General features: G+C 39.5%; 1 protein-coding gene across 4 annotated transcripts in view; it reads left to right on the top strand.

The window, feature by feature from the left end:
- The window catches only part of LOC129211540 (contactin-6-like), a 146,859-nt gene that overhangs the window by 89,344 nt on the left and 40,027 nt on the right, over positions 1–17,488 (top strand). For 3 of the 4 annotated variants that reach the window (XM_054838780.1, XM_054838779.1, XM_054838777.1), the window contains 6 exons: positions 53–256; positions 1,935–2,037; positions 9,793–9,977; positions 12,510–12,646; positions 16,080–16,209; positions 17,253–17,403. In XM_054838780.1, the coding sequence (XP_054694755.1) occupies positions 53–256; positions 1,935–2,037; positions 9,793–9,977; positions 12,510–12,646; positions 16,080–16,209; positions 17,253–17,403 (910 nt within the window). The remainder of the gene's footprint in view (positions 1–52; positions 257–1,934; positions 2,038–9,792; positions 9,978–12,509; positions 12,647–16,079; positions 16,210–17,252; positions 17,404–17,488) is intronic. The other variant, XM_054838778.1, reaches the window with a different exon arrangement.

Below are 17,488 nucleotides of genomic sequence, written 5' to 3'. Positions count from 1 at the left end.
GGAAGCAGATTATACTGGAAAGGATGCATGACGTGTATCTGGTGTTTTCTAGGCTTGTCCTATGCATGGATCTTCAACAATAATACCTTGTATGTTCAGGAAGATAGCCGCCGCTTTGTTTCACAAGAAACGGGAAATCTGTACATTGCCAAAGTAGAGCCAACAGATGTGGGCAATTACACCTGCGTTGTAACCAACTCTAAAGCAGAGCAAAGCGTGCAGGGGCCACCCACTCCTCTCTCTCTCCGCAGCGATGGTAAGTTATCTGGGCATGCTTGGCTAAAAACATGCAGCACAAAGCTAACTGCTCCGTCTCCGGTTATTGGAAATTGATATCGCTATACATCCTCGTGGAGGTAAAAGGCTCCCAGTAAAAAGCTCTGCAGTGGGACATGACCCCACGGTTTCTGCTGGACTGAAATGAGATTTGAGCTGTCAGGACAGGGATGGTGAGACAAACATAAGCAAAGAAAGCAGTGCTCAATATCATTCAAAAATAGCAAGAGAATGTCAAATGGTGCGTTACTATTTTTCATCTTAGGGATGCCTGTGTTGAGCTTTAAATCCAGGAAAACTTTCTAAATTTATAATCTCGGTATAGCTCAAATATCAAATCTAGAAAGCTGTTTCAAAATGAGTCATTGAGGTGGGAAACTCACCTGCACATATACAAATACCTTTCTGGCAACACTTCTAATTAAATGTTCACAGTGAGAAATATATACCTGGGAAATCTTTACACAAAGTTTGTTTTGTAAGTTTGCTCACCTAAATTTCAATATACTTGTACTGTTTGCAAAGCAGTGACAACAATCAGTAACAAAAGTCTGTGTAGAGTTAGGTTTCCAGAATAAATAAAACTCAATTGTGCATTATAGAATAATACTTCCACTATGAGACTGTGCTGCTTTATAACATAATCAGATCACCCAAAACATAGTTTTATAGTTCCACAGCTCAAAATTTAATAATTTGGTACAAATAATGATTGCAAATACTTAAGATCTTTTCTATTTTCTTCCTTTTCATCACTCAACTACTTTATTCCTTTTCTCAGACTCATTCTATCAGTCTCTTTTTATCTTCTCCCATTCACTTTGGTGATCTCTGGATTGGGTCCCAAACAGGCAGCGTCTAAGGCAACGGTGCAAATTCTGTCTGTACTATTAGCCGGGTCCCTGTTAAATACAAAATAAGAATCGGTTCATTTTCAGTGTGGGATCTGGGCAAAGACACTCTGTGTAGGCAAATATCTGATTCATATTTGTCATTACTGTTGCAGTGAGTTACACTGAAAGATGTGTTCACATTTAAGAAGTTCAGCTGAAAATTTAGTTTGCTAAAGCAATCTCAAACCTGCTGCAAAATTAAATGCCCTAAACTGATACTGGATTATCTGTGGTTTATTAGATATTCAGCCAGATTTTCAAATGTGATAATTACATCTAATTACATCAGCCTTTCTCCAGTCTGGAGCTCACATTTGGATGATTCAAAGAAGTTTTAAGTGTTTTACAAGTATTTTGGACGCAGAATTCCATAATTCTCTCTTGCACCCAGAATCTATCCAGCGTCCTGAGAAATGACCAATCTTAAAGGCATTGCTTGTTAACACTTCTTAACAAGAGGTGTGAACCCTAAATTATCTCTAAAACCTTAATGCACAACATACTTGTACGCGTATAACTTGTATAAAGTCATGCTCTTCAACTCTCCAATGTATAGAACTTACAGATTTCATGTAAGCTTTCAGCATAGGGTTGAATTTCACCCAACAGGCTAAGTCTGCTCCATAGCCATCCTGTGTCGATTGCCACGGGTGGAACAGAAGGCTCTAACATTATTAATGCCATCCTTTCTTTTACACTGAAATTCTGTTGCACTAGACAGGTCTGAGGCTCAACTGGAGTGCTAGCTGTTTTGATGTTCAACAGGTGTGATGGGGGAGTATGAACCAAAGATTGAAGTACGTTTTCCAGAAACAACATATGCAGCGAAGGGCTCATCTGTTAAACTGGAATGCTTTGCCCTTGGAAAGTAAGATTTTTGTCTTTTATTAAAATGTGGGTTCTAGCACAGTTCTACAGTGAGAAGCAATGGTTCTTTTTAATTTGCATAGGACAATTTTTTTGCTCAGAATGTGAATCTGTAAAACTTTTATTAACCTTATTTTGGTTTGATTCTTTCTGCACAATGTGTTCCTAAGGAAATGAGGAAGAAAACTGTTCCATAACTGAAGCTCACTTGCTTGCAGCTTGAAGGGGGGCGGGGGGGAGGAAGGGTGGGGAGGGAAAACCAGAACAAAGTCTGTATTCCTCGAGAGTAGGTTTAACACTGAGATGAGACCTGACTTCAGGTTACAGCATTCAGTGTAACTGTAAATTCACATCAGATCAGGAAAAACAGGAATGTTTTTCTCTGTGGCATCGTTGTTAAGAATGAAACTTGGGGAAACAGGCTGTGTTTCAAGAGCACGTAGACTCTCTAGAATGGATCTACCAGATTCACGTGGCTCTCAGCACCCTCTTCTCCAAAGCGGCGCTGGGAAGCCCTGGCAGTAGCCCTTCCTGCTAAAATCTACAAATCTATTAGGTTTGAGGTAGCCTATACCTTTCCACGGTTGCTTACGTTGTTGTATTCGTTTCCAGTAGTAGTAGTGCATTCAAACAGCAAGTGGTGCTCTGTATTCAAAGAGCAGATGGTTAACTGAATAAGTGTAACCAGCCTACGAAAACTAATCTTTCCAATGAGCATCCCTGGAAAAGCTAAAATAACCTTAGATTGTTGACCTCTATTTAGTTTAAGTTCACTTTGACAATCTGTTTTAAGGCTGTAAGCTTTTAAAGTGTTTAGAGCTTTCCCAGAGGTTAAAAGCCTGACTTGCAGACAGCACAAATTAATCAAATGTTCCTCTGGAACCTACGCTGGGAAGTGGAAAAATAAAGCAAATAAAAAGTTAATAAGACGGGAAATGGCCTTCCCTTTCAGACAAGATTTTTATATAAAATAATCTTAGGGCTAATTTTTATTTAAAGATGAAGAATATTTCTACAGAGCCATATTCAAAGGCATATGCATTTTTTTTGGCCCAAAACAAGTACCAGACTGGAACATTTCTGCTAAAGCTGATTTTCCTTTCCAAATACTGTCAAGCTACTTCTCTTTAAATACCTCCTTAATTGTGTATGAGTCAGTGCAGGCTTTACATTTCAAGTTGTCATTTCATATTTCCATCTGTTGCATGGAAAGCATTTAACAATGATACACTGACTGCAGAAAAGCATTCCAAAACTGGGGTAAATGATATGTACAAAACAGTGCCTTCTTACTGGAGGGGTAAAGATGGGTCATGTTAATGTGGCACACAGGTTTTGCCAGATTTTAAGAACATCTTAAGGAGAGAGGAAAAAAAAAAAAAGGTGGACTGCAGGGACATATAGATAATAAAATCCCTGGGCAAGCTCAGTGCCTTCTATGCTGTGCTTAGAAAAAGGAATGGCTGAGAGGGCTAATGCAGCTTTAATATACATTTTCTTCTTCATATATAGGACTGCAGCTGAAACTAGTGCTGCCATACTTCCCTGGAGTTATACTGCATAAATACTAGTGATCCACGGGCAGAAATCCATTCTTCACAATTTTTTTTTATATCATATTGTTACTGTACATCTAGTCTAGTGCGCGTGTTTGAGAGGTGCTGTTTGTGAGTAAAAGGCTCTTCAGTGGCGTCGCTGGAGAATTTTTCCTCTCTAGATTTTTTTCTTTGATAGATTGGATGTCTCAAACAGAACTGTACTGTTTTCAGCCTGCTTTTTCCTCTCTGAACAGAACTTTGAACTGCATTTTCACTAATGTGTCAATCAGTGAAAAAGCTTTATTTCAGAGCTGGCATTTATATGTGAATAAAGCAAGAGAAACAGATTGCAGGTGAAATACTCTTAACTTATTAGATAAGGCCAGATTTCTAAAGGTATGTAGGTGATTAGTGGTATTGTTAAAAGCTCGAAGTTTCCTACCTCCAGCTGTTCACAATTGTAGTTAGGCACATATAAATGCAGCAGTGTGGCCATCTGCACCTTTAGATGCCTAAATTCCACTAAAACTCTAGCCTCTACTATTGTCTGTTTATGTTAAAATCAATTCAGCTCAACATTTGTTGAGCTATACCTCTGATCTGCCACAAGCACTAACGGTTATTATCTCTCTTGGATTTCAGAACTGCTTTCCCATTATCCATAATTTTCTATATTCATACTGTTAGTCCACTGGTTCAGACAATGCTGTCAGCTGCTCCTACCTCTGCTCTATGAATAACAGAAATCTTTCACATCTAAGGCAGATTATAGGCAACCTGCTGTGGTTTTGGTCTCCAAAAGTCTTAAATGAAAGTACTTTCATGGTATTTAGAGAAATAGCATCTCTTTTTTATACGGAACAGCAAATCATACCTATTGGACCTTGCTCAAAAAACACTTCCACATTTAAAACGCCAGTACGAGAGGTCAGACTTATGGCTGAGTTTTAAGATGCCTTTTTTTATCTTGGGGAGCTCAAAGCCACCTGAGAAGTTCTCCTTCAGCCAGGCTGTGGGACACCCAGAGGTAGGTACCTTCTACACAGCTCTGTTGCAAAGCTCTCTCTTTGCATTTTACATTAAAATATCATGACTGATTCTCACAAATGATCTAGCCATGTCATGAACTCTTCCGTGTTTTGAGGAAAATAAATACATGGGGGAAAAGGGTCAGTATTTATTCCTGGGAAGAGGGTTTGGAAGGATGGATCCCAAACGGACAAAAGCGCTTGGGCCAGCTCTTGACTCTGAATCCTATTTTGTAGAACAGATACCATGAATAATAGAGAAGATTTTGAAAAGTAAATTAGTCCTCACTGTGATGGAAATACAATTGGGCAAAAAGGAATGTAAGTAGTATGCAACTGTCTGATGATTGGCATGGGGAATCGAAACAGGCAAAACAATGCACCTGATACTTAATTATTTAACCGAGGAAAACTGAAATACGAAATAGTAGCTTGACTATTTCAAATACTGCAGCCTGTGGCAATTTAATAAAAGAGATGAGTCTTTGTGTTCTGCACTAATATTCATTATGTTGACAGTGTTTAATACTATGCCAGTATTAAAAGTCGTGTTTTGGATCAAGCTATATTAATCATGCCATACATCTAAATTATTGTTCACTATGTCTTTGAGGGGATTGATTACCATGGAAAGAGTTATGTTCAGTTGAGTTACTGTGCTTCTTTCTCTAGATTTCTTCCAAAATAACTTTTTTCTGTTGCACAAACAAGAATAGTTTCTGGAATGAAAATCAGCAAAGTAGTTTCCATGTTGGGTGCACACATTTATTAAACCGTGTCTGTGTTTTACATTTTTCTTCATTCTCTTCTCAAAGATAGGGAGATAATCTCTTCAGAATCCCTGCAGATGGGCCATTGCCAGCTGAGGTTGTAAAGAGCATATGTGAATAACATAAAACAGGATTTCTTTCAACCTAGAATATTGTTTTTTTTCATGGGAAGACCCCACATATTCCTACAAATGTATTCAGGGAAGGGTTTTTCTGGAGGCTGTTAGAGTAAGTAGATAATCACACAGCTGCAAAAGGGTTCCGAATAACCATCTTTACTAAACTTACATAAAAATACAAAGCTTCACTTCTTCATTAGAAGGCTTTTCCAGTATATTCTCAAGAAGTTTATGTATGAGGCTACAAAAGGATCAATTACAGGATTCTAAAGTCATATGTATGTGATTGACTTCTGCCACCACAAGTGAAGTTTGCCGTTTTCAGCCCACGTTCCTGATAGAGCTAGTACCTTAAGGTTTGTACTTTAAGGGATGAGCAAGCAGCTCTGGAAGATCCTTTCTTACATTAGTTGAGTGGCTTGTGACCACACAAGAATAAGGCACAATACCAGGTTTCAGAAAACGTTGCTGCTTTGCTGTTTCCCAAGTGATACATCAGAATGATTAGAAGCCTGAGTGCTCTAATTATGATGCCCCTTGGATCCTAATTCTTCCTTGTGTCAGCAGTTGATGCAGACATGATAGCAGCTTTCAAACCTCAGCTTTGTCTCATTTGTTTAACTAGGCATGGTCTTCATTACCAAAGCTGTAGATTTAATTTTATTGTGGCGTGCCCTCAGATGCATAGGATGAAAGATGAGGCACAGATGCAGTGCGTCATCTGGCTGCTGAGTCCCTGCTGCAAAAAGGTGGAACTTTCATCTTGGTGCGGGCTGTAATGCTGCAGACAAATTAATTTCGTGTTCAGTGTGACAAGACTTGTCACCAACCAAAATATATTTTCCATCGCCTTTTCTTTCTGAGTTAGTAACTTATGGTTTTGTGATTCTACCGCCTGTATGGTAGAGTATAAATTAAATTAGTATTCCTAGATGCTCTGAAGGTTTCAAATAAACTGCAGATTTATGTACAAAGACACTCTCTTATTTATGCACTGTTTTCTTATTTACACAGGTGAAAGCAAGACTTTGTCTATGAAATGTAATAAATTTGAAAAGTGTACTCATTGTTTCTTTATATATTCCAAAACTTTTTAGCCCCAAGCAGTTATCTATTTTAATCTGGTTATTGGGAGTGGCTAAATGAAAGAGAAGACCCACCAGTGGCAGGACCACCCCAAAGCTGCATGAGAAAGTACTAGTCCGTGTCGCAACGTCAGATACTGGCCTTCAATACAAAATGCTTATGCAAAATAATCCTACAAAAATTCATAAAACTACATTTATTAAACTAGGTTCTGTATACATTTACCTATACCGTAAGGACAGTCTCACTTCTTAAAGCACCAACTTGTAAAATAGATAATTTGTTACATAAAGCAGTTTCATTCAAGTAAATTTTAACTTTAAATTCAGAGGGTTTTTTACCTTGAAAGGTTTCATATGGCCTGTAGTAATAGTTGCCGTTAAGAGATTTGGATACAAAATTGTAAACTAACATCAGAAGAATGTGAAACCAGCCCAAAAAACCCACCCTGCCTTCTGCAAAAATACAGTGACTGACGATGCTGGAAAGCCTGCGATAACGAGGTGTCAGCAAAGTCAAGAAGAAATGCAGATCTCCTCCAGCTGCTGTGACAGCGAAGGTCCTTCCTCGGCACACGGCTGAGCTAGGGATCCTCCTGCGGTCTGCTCAGTTAACCTACAGCTCAGGCTGATGAGGAGCTGCTCTCCTGACAAACGAATTCCCTCTGCTGATAAAACTAGGCCACTCGGTGCAAGACTCCCTGGCAGGAGAAGAAAGCGCTGTTAACTATTTATTGCAATTACGCGTTTAAACGCGGCAAAGTCGATGAACCGAACTCTGGGGTTTTTGTCTCGTCCTGCTACATTTAACATCGGAGGGAGCGCGTTTCAAACGCCCTCGTGTCTGGCCAAAAATGAGGCGAGTTTGCCTTGAAACATCCCCCAGGATGTCATTATAAGTGTGTGGTGTGGATAAGGAAAACAGGACAGCAGCTTCAGCTCAAACCTCGGTAAACTTGACTTGACAAGTTGACAGAAGGGGCCTTTTTCCACGGAGCCCTGCCTCTGGCCTTGGTGTCACTGCAGGCTTCCCTTATTCATGAATAGCCAGGACTAAGAGAAAAGAAATGGCTAATAGAACAGGAAATATTTAGATGAAGCTCTTTCAGGTAGCAGAGCATGAATGAATGCATCTAATTGTTGTTTTTCTTCTCCCATATGGCTGTTAGTTTCCTTTAATCTCTTTGTTTAAAAAAAAAAAAAAAAGATAATCCTGAAGAGATGCCTTTAAAGTAGTTAAATGCTTCTGGCATCCAATGCACTGCAGGTTTCTGTTAGACAGTAGCTATTCACCCACTGTTTAATATGCAATAGCATTTGAAAAGCACTCCTTCGTGTCGTCAACAGTCTGTATCAATCTACCGTAAGACTGCAAAATACCTCTGGCTGTTTTCCCGACTGGAGCGCCGTGACTGTGGGACAGACCTATTCTGCAGGAGAGCTGCATTTCTTTTAAATAACTAAAAGTAACTTGGTTTACAAAGATTCTGCATGAATAAAGTCATGAGGAAACAGCACCTTCCAACAGACCAACTGGTGCCTTTGAAAAAAAACCAGATAAGCCCTTTTAAAGTTCCTAGCAAGGACTAATATTAAACAAGCTTGCATCTGAAATAGGTTTTGGTCTCATCGTGAAGGGCAATTAATAAAGGTGGTGATGACAACTACTGTTGTCCAGAAAGGTTTGGAATTTAAACAACTATATAGGTCTTGAACCAGTACAGAAAATAGAATAATAAAATCTCAGTTGTTCTTCCCAGCTCTTTCACTGGTTAATAGTGTCTGGCACATCCCAGTCTCATTTGTAGTAAATTGTTTGGCTGTATTGGAGGGGTCATATAAGAGTCAGAACTTGTGTGTGTATGTATATATGAGTTATCCATATATATACATACTAGCGCAGAGCTAACACCAAAATCTGGAACAAATTGCGTATAGTTCCAAGCTATTTTCACATGCAGTTCGGTTATGGTGGAAAATGTAAGGTCGCTAGAGAAATTAATATGCTGCTTGAATAGTTCTTAGAGATCCCTTGGTTAAATCTGTGGTCTCGGGACAAACTTTCCTGTGTTAAGTAATTTGTCCATTTTGTATTTGTAACTCGATTTCCTTGGTCGGTAAACAAGGATTTGAACCAGGTGCTTAAAAAATTTAAGATATGAGTAGTAATAGCCTCTGCTAAAAAGGAATAAATACTTTGTAAGTCAGCACTGCAGGCCAGAGACCTTGGGGACTGGCAGAGAAGGGCAATGTGCACTTCTAATTTCCGTGAAAGTTATGTTTTCAAGGTCAGTGCCGACTGTTGGCTCTTGATGTTATTTCCGATGGAAAAGTCAGCATTTAGCCAAAGCCTCTGTAAAAAGCTGTTCAAAACATAACTGCTCGTCTGCTTAGAAAAAGCAGCTTACTTGAGTTTGCAGAAACAGAAAGCAACTGCAAAATCCAAGACTATTAATATATCAAAGTGTTTTAGTGACATAATAGATCATGAAAGTGAGGCTTGTATGGTTTGTGATATTACCAGAAATCCAAGAAGTATTTATAGCTGCCTTCACACTTGACTATTTTTTTTATTGTATGGAATACATTGATCCAGATATAAATGAAAATGATAGAAAGCTACGAAAACATGAAACAAGAAATATTCTCTTTGTCTCTATCTCCTTTCAGGCTCAACGTCTCATGCTTTCCACTTCCTCACTCAACTGTCTGTCTGCCTTCCTCCACCCTGGCTCCCATTTTTTATACCGAGATTTATTGGTATTTTTAGGTCCTTTGAATTCTTGTCCAATAATTCCTATTTTGAGGTGTGAAAATACCTCTAATGCTACAGGGAATTCATTTGCTTTGAAAACCAGTCAATAATTCAGTGCTTCTATGGTGTTTATTTGGACTTCCAAAGTCATTCCTTCAGTGTCACAGCGTTTAAAAGCAGGTTTGAGCCCTAAGCAAGAGTTACTGCGGGGAAAAGCCAAATTGGCCTAAAAAGCAATCATAGAATTGACTAAGGACTTCATCTCCCTCTTGGACTTGTGCCCCTAAATAAATTGAACAGGTTATAAAATCTCAGTCTTATGAACCTCTGTATGTCACGCTTAGAAACAGAAATGATGTCTTCTTTCAAATATTACCACTCTTATGAAAGGATTTCACATTATCTTTTCTCTGTTATAACAAATGCTCTCTCTTTTTCTCTAATGAAATATAATTATTTAGTCCTGTCCCTAGTATTAGCTGGAAGAGGTCTGATGGAAACTCATTGACAAAGAAAATCGAACGCAACAAAACCAAAGGAGTTCTTGAAATCCCAGATGTTCAGCAAGAAGATGAAGGCTCTTATGAGTGCATTGCAGGAAACGTTCGAGGAAGAAACATTGCAAGAGGTCAATTATTTGTCTATGGTAAGCAGATCGATTAATTTCTTCATTTATTTTTTTTTACAGAGCGTGATGGCGTTCAGCTGTATTTTGTAGATGAGGTCTATTAGCCCCTTACTGGAGATACAAAATGTAGTTCAGGTTAAGCTGATTAAAAAAATGATTGGAGGTCTGCAGTGACCTTCACTGAATTACATCCTCAGCAAATAAAGATATTTTGCATTAAAACTCAGATTGAAAATGTGGGCTGTGCCATGATGAAGTTGTAAAGGTTAATACAAGGCAGAAAGAAATCCCTGGTACATTTACATGAAACATTAAGGGCAGGCAAAAAGATTTACTCTCAGTAGTTCAGAGCAGCATAAAGCTGTGCTGCCCCAGATGCAGATCAGGGAAGGATTCATGAGATTTTGGTTCACATGAGTGTAAGATTATTTCACCTCCTATTCTAGCTGAACGGTATTGCTCCATAAACAGCTGAAACTCATTCCACTGCCTCCCTCTCCTTCCTCCTTGTCTAAAAGTGGAGAATAATATTTCTGTGAAGCTGTTCTCCCTTTCCTTTTCCCTTCCCGCATGCATTAGTTTCCTGTGATCCGAGTCACACGTGATGGTCCCTCATAGCCAGGGTGAATTATGTGCTCTTCAGTCCCATTGTTAAAACCCAGGGAAAGCAACATATTTTGACATGAATAAGAAGGGAGATGTTTTCTTTACCTCATAAATCTTTCAAAAGAGAAGGGGGGGGGGGGGGAAGTAACAGTGAGAAAAAAAATTACAGAAAGCTAGGCTGAGCCTACAATTAACGTCTTTTGAGAAGACCTTGGCAAGTATTTTTATTTTTCTCAAGTAAATCTCTTCTAATGAAGAGATGCAGGCTTTGCAGATAAGCTACCAGTCTCCTGCAGCCATGGCTAATATCAAGATATATGCCAGGAATAGAGCAATCTGCTGCTGTTTTGAATATTTAATTATTTCTTTGCTTTTAGGGGGTTATTTTTGTTCTCATTGCTCACTAATTTTTGCAGAACATCAATCAAGCAGTTCCATTAAAATTAAGTTCAGTAGATTACCTGGACATGATTGATAACAGCATAGGCAATTACAAAATTATGATCAGTTAATACAATCTAAAACAATGTGCTTATTAAATGCGCTTTGTAAATTAATTAATAGCTGCTCATAGTGAGATATATAAACAGCACTCTTGTAGCTTTTGCACAAGACTTTTTTTATCATATTAGGAGTGGGCTGGTATATTATCTACATAATTGACTTCCTCTTGCTTAATTTCTGCGCTGGTTTTACTCTGCCGGCAGCTTGTCTCTAGGAAATAGAGTTTCTTTCCTGGACGCTGTCTGCTGCTCTGTGTGTGTATGATACCTAGATCCCATGCCTTAGGCTCGGAGAGCAATAAAAATGACGCGTGATTAGAATCACTTTTAAGCACGGTGAGCTGTATCCCAGATCCTTTCCCATTCTGGGAAGCGGCTCGTCGGCATTTTGTTACTCTAGCGTTGGAAAATCTCGAGGTCCTTTTTTGGGGCAGTCACGAGCTACCCGCAGGGTCACGCTGCAGAGGGAGGCTTTGGAGTAGCTTGTTCTGCTAGTCTCAAAGGATAACAATTCTCTTCCTAAAACTAAATTGCTCTATGTAAGAACTACCTGTATGTGTGTGTGTATGTATTTATATACCTATGGATATTTAATAACCCAGCCAAAAATTTGTCACAGGATGTTAAGACAGCAGCCACTAATGCTAAGAGGCAGAGGGATGCAGCCCAGTATCTCACTTGCATGTGGCTTTGGTCTATACCAAAGCTGAGCGGGTGTTGCTCTCCCTAGGTCCCATATTCACCTACGTCTTGACAATATTCTAAATGTCAGCCTGCCTCGAGCTAATTCCTGCTTAGCTCAGTCCTTGAGTGCTAAGCTGGATGTTTACAGAGCTCGTAGGTGACTCCTGCAAATTCTGCTTTTTACGTAGTAATGAATTTATATCAGCGTGCCGCAGGTATTCAGAAGGAGCTATTCTAATCTGACCAGCCCTAATTCCTTCGTATAGTGTTTGCGTCATAAATTACAAAGAACCTATGGTCTGCACCCATGGTCTCAGGTATGTGAGTAAAACAGAGAGATAATGTTTACAATCCACGATTTCTGTTAGCTACTGACTAATGATTTTGATATTTCTATTTTTGGTACACAGATCCAAATACCTTGAGACGAGGACTGTTTTTCCAAAAGTAGGGGTCTCAGTGCTTTCAGAGAGCATGTCCAGAATTTCAGGCATCTAAAACCACTGCTTCTGCAAATTTTGGCCATAAAAATGCATAATATCTAAACTGAACTTCCTGCCTGCTAGGCACTTGATGTCTAACATTTTTCCAAGTTAGTCCTGAAGTTTAATGCCAGGGAATTGTTGTGCAGAAATCACTCGTAATATAATAAGAATGTGTTGGCTAATTGGCCTTGCTCAGTTCATTAATTAAAGGCAGCATACCTCCAGCAAAATAATTTTTCTCCTGCTTAAAATGGTTTGCATATTCTTTTCAGCACTCCCTGAATGGGATAAAAAAATCCAAAATGCCTTTCTGTCTCTCTATGACAGTTTAGTTTGGGAATGTAAGGCAAAAGGAAAACCAAGCCCTTCTTACAGTTGGTTGAAAAATGGCCAGCCGCTCACGTCAGAGGTAAGCTTCCTGTCGTCTCGTTTGCTTTCTTGCTCGTCTTTTTGGTTTTACATGTTTTAGTCATGTCATTCATTTTACAGTGCATTACCTTTTTTTTTTTTCCCAGAAATTGAATTAAAGGTTAACATATCAAAACAAACATAACAGCACAAACTCTTTGCAACACAAAGTCTCACTTCTTGGAGTTCTTCTTTACTGAAAGTGTATGGTGTTGCCAGTTTAGCTAGCTAGCTACACCAATTTCCTCATATGATTTATCTAACAGAACATTAAATTGCTACAAGATATGGCAGTAGGTATGAATGGGTTTAAAAATAACAATTATAGTTAGTGAAAGAAGGGGCTGCCCAGAAACACTAGATACATTTGCAGACATAATCTGTAATTTGGGAAACTGGTAGGATGCCAACTGACTGTTTGTGGAAGAGTATTTCAGAGCTGGCATTGCAAACTGATCAGCCTGTTAGCTTGCACTTTTTTTTTTTTCTGTTCTTAATCTGTAGGCTGGATGGACCTTTGGTCTCATACAGTATGGCCATTCTTATGCTATGTTAATCCTTTAACGGAATTAGCCATGAAAATGAGTTAATATTGAGGTTAATACTTTTCTGGGGCTACGTAGAGGAATAATAGACTAAAGAAAACCATATAAAGTTATAAGGAAAAGGTGAATAAGTGAAAAATCTCATTTAAAGGAAAAAGAATGACCAAGTGAAAAGGGAAGTAGTGAAGTGGTAGTTCAGGAGGAGAGCAGAAATCAACTGGAGCTCAAACATTGGAGAAACCTGTTCAGATACTTATGTAGAGAGGTCTTTGAGAACCCAGCTCTGTCTCCTTCCTGGCAGTATAATTACACTTCTGTGGTGGCCAAGCTTTGGCACATCCGTCTTCCACTCTTCAGTTGTTGGCGACTTCATGGAGAATGACTGCTGTGGCAAGAGACTCTTTGCTGCGTTTGCATCCTGCTGAGGCCAATATTTCCTTTTTATTAAGCATCTATTCAGTATCTATAGGGCATAAAATGCAGTGGCTCATCTGTAATGCATTCTTACTTGCTTGGGAAAAAATAATACTGTGATTAATTTCTGTCTAGCAAGAATAGATACAGAATCATTTCCGACACATACGGGGCGCATTGGCACCGGCTGGGTTGCAGAACCAGCACTTGTGTGACTTGGTAGTACTTATTTGCAGCAATTGGAGGGCGGTGCAATCTCCCATATGATTTTCTGCTGGATTAGTCCTAAACAGAACCCAACTGAGGGCTAGCCAGAGTTCACTTGGATTGCAATTTATCTGAACCTGGTCATACTACTCATTGTCACCTCTTCCTAAGCAAGATTATCTAGTTTCTCTCTCTTTGAAGACAGCGATATTTAGAATCTGTCACTCTTCAATTGCATAGTTTCAATAAAAAAGAATAAAACACTCTACAGACACATTTTCGACCAACATTTTCACAGTACTTACAGTGTATTGTAAATGGAATACTCCAGGCAACAAAGTGCTGAATGTTATTGCTCAATGGACAAAATGGATAGTTTGGAGGTGAAAGTACAAGGGAGGTGTAATAAAATATTCAGCCTGTCACAGCACCCTGCTTGTTGGAAATATCACAGGAAGAATACCTTCCAGACACTTTCCACCTTGGGGCTGATTCTGAGGATATTGTCTACTCTTTGTCAAACCTTTCTCCCTGACCACCTAGTTGGTCATCCCTGCATTATTCCTGCTTGTGTACATGGTGTGATTTATTCTTCTCTTTGTCTGCATAGCTCAAAAGAGCCAGCAGGGAATGGTGGGGAATTCGGCAGGTGTATGAAACACCGAGTGTTGCTTCAGAAGGGGGTTTTATATTCAAAGGCTGTTTGTAAAAATAGAATGCAATGAAAGGATAGCAAACAGCCTGAAGGTAAAACTAAATATGCAAAAGATATCCGTAGCGAGAGCCTCAAAAAAAGTTAACAGTGGGTAAGTAATGTAATGTTGTTAATTAGTTTGCAATACACCATCCATACAACCACAGGCTGTCCTCTCACCAAATTTCCATGCCAAACAAGGTTGGTCTGGGGCAGTTCTTGGCTGGGTGGGAGACCTCCAAGGACAAGCCAGAATACTGGAAAATGGAGCTCCATAGCTCAAGAGGTGGCACTCTGCCCTCTGCAAGCACCGCAAGAGAAATGCCCCCAACAGACCGTGCGACTGGCTGGTCCGTGGCACCTCACCAAGTCGAGTTACGTACGCTCAGCAGGTCACAACTACGTTCTAGGTGCTTGTAGCTGTTCAGCAAAGACTGTGCTGTATGCTCTAACAACGTACGCTCCCGTTACTGCTTCGGAGGCAGCGGAGCCAGGCTAAAGGAGCAGCGTAATAATAATAGTGGTATCTGTTGTTTCGGACTTGCATTTGGTGATGGAATTTATATTCCCCGTTGCGGGTTTCTTCCACGCTGATCTGTTTTGGGGAACATATTCTCTTCTCCTTCTCACTGTTACATTTTGCAGTGGAGCTATTATTGTCTCTGGAGGCTAGTAATAGTAAAATCACAAAATATTTAGCTTTAAGTGATGCTTGTAGCATGAAACAGGCTTTTTTTTTTTTTTTCTATTTGCCAAAATAGAACAAATAAAACTCCTTTTAATACACCAGACCCCAAGCTCTGATCCAAATTTACCTACTGTGCAGTTTCCTCTATTTCAGCAGAATTGCACCAACGGAACTTAATGCGTATAGAGAAATCCAAGCCACGAGGAGCACGCTCTCCCTCTGATCTCAGCAGCTGCCTGTGGGTTTCCAATAGGAATTTAAAAGTTTCGGCTCTCAGTAGAGCTTCTTCAGTGGATCATTTTTCTGTGACTTGTGATCTGACGACATTTGAAATATTTCCATTATTTGAGCACCTCTGCCTCCTGTGGAGCTTTTCTGGTCATCTTAGATTATCATCACCAGATTAATCTAATCAGACGAGGGGGTTAGGCCATGCTTCACCGTGCCCCCAGACGGGGCTGCAGGTGCTGCTGCTCGGGAGCCGCATGGAAGATGCTCCAGGCTCCCAGGGTGGAGGAGCCGTACCCTCCCTGCGGTAGCTGCTTCTGCTTCACGGTGAAGCGTACCCACAATTTGCGGTTCAGCAATGCACAGAAACACATGCCACAGCTGGAACATCTGGGCAAACCCGCCCAAGGCAATGAGTCTGTAACGTGTGTCTGGAGTTCTTGAAAAGTCGGAAGAGCTGAGAGGGCTGGAAACATAACCACCATCATATAGCCGAGGTATACATCGTATTTCTGATGTATTCATCCATGTTGCTTCCAAGAAAATAACATTTCTGCTTCTGAATTATGATCAGGTACATCAGTGTGATACCAAAAAATTGTGGGATTGTACCCTCATTGGCTCTGTCAATGTTTTTTGCTTGTTTTTCTTTTATCAGGAAAGGATTCAAATAGAAAATGGAACTCTTACAATACCTATGCTGAATATGTCAGACTCTGGCCTCTACCAGTGTGTGGCAGAAAACAAGTACGACACGATTTATGCCAATGCTGAGCTGCGAGTGATAGGTGAGTAAATGTCACTAAAATGAACAGGCACTGAGTATAACAGGATGCTCGGTGGAAAAATTTGAAATTAAATTCCACTCGGCAGTTCAAGTCTGTTGATATTTCTTTGTTGCTTGCTCTTCACCCACGTGCAAATGTTTTTTTATTTTATTTCATGACCAGTTTTGGGGAAGAATCTAATCCCATGTGTGGTCTTTTTTAATCACATACACACAAGTTTAATGAATGCTGTTTCTCATGTAATATTTTGAGTTATTAATAGTTATTCTGCAGTTTTTAAAAGTCATTTCAGTAAGCAGGAAAAATAGTTTTAACTATAAACAAAGAGCATATGGCAAATATGTATATAAAAACAAATAGCATGTAGCAAGTAATCTCATTAGTGATTACCAGAGATGCACATAAAATGGAATTCGTTCATATATTATAAAAGGTATTCTGTTATAGATATCCAAATATAAAGTTTGTTCAACAGCCAAATACTAGTGCAACCAGTAACACATAGACTTTAAGAGCACCTAACTGTTGTAAAGGTCGTGTGTTTTCTCCTTCTGCAAGAGTGAATTTTCACATAAATTACTGGAAAAATAAACACATTTTCAGAAAACAGTGTCAGTTCATGAACAGAAATCCATTAAAAACCTGTGTTTGTGATTGAATACTCTCTGTGGATGAATACATGTGGCTGGGATCAGGAGTGTGAGGTTTATCCTGCTGACATAGCTCTGCTCAGGAACCTCGTTCTTCATCGTAGATAGACCTGTTCTCCCAGTCTGCAGATAACCCTAAGGAAAGATTGTCAGAGCAGACGGTTTCTAGGTAGATAGTTTAGAAACAGCATAAATAAGATACAGTGAATTCCATTCTTTGGTACTTAAATAGATTTTTCATGTTTGATATATCTACTTTTGCAGAAACCTCAAAAGCAAAGCAATTATTGGATTCACCTGCTATGGAACTGGAAGAGTTTAGCAAGTTCATTTAGTAACGTTGTCAGCTGCATACTGTTCTGCTCTTCTTTCTTCTTACTCCTCTATTTTTAGCTGCAGCACCAGATTTTTCCAAAAATCCCGTGAAAAAAATGTCTGTTGTTCAAGTTGGAGGTGAAGTTACAATTGGTTGTAAACCGAGCGCTTCTCCCAGAGCAGTTATCAACTGGAGAAGGGGCTCAGAGGTTCTGCGCCAGAGCAAAAGGTACCGTCATACACCAGTTGCTGGGTTGTTGGGTGTTCTCTGCTTTGGTAATATCGTTTAAACATCACTGAAACACAGCTGACTT

Source organism: Grus americana, chromosome 11, assembly GCF_028858705.1.
Source record: "Grus americana isolate bGruAme1 chromosome 11, bGruAme1.mat, whole genome shotgun sequence".
NCBI classification, from domain to species: domain Eukaryota; kingdom Metazoa; phylum Chordata; class Aves; order Gruiformes; family Gruidae; genus Grus; species Grus americana.
Note: the sequence above shows the minus strand (reverse complement) of the source record. Positions and strands in the feature narration are given on the sequence as shown.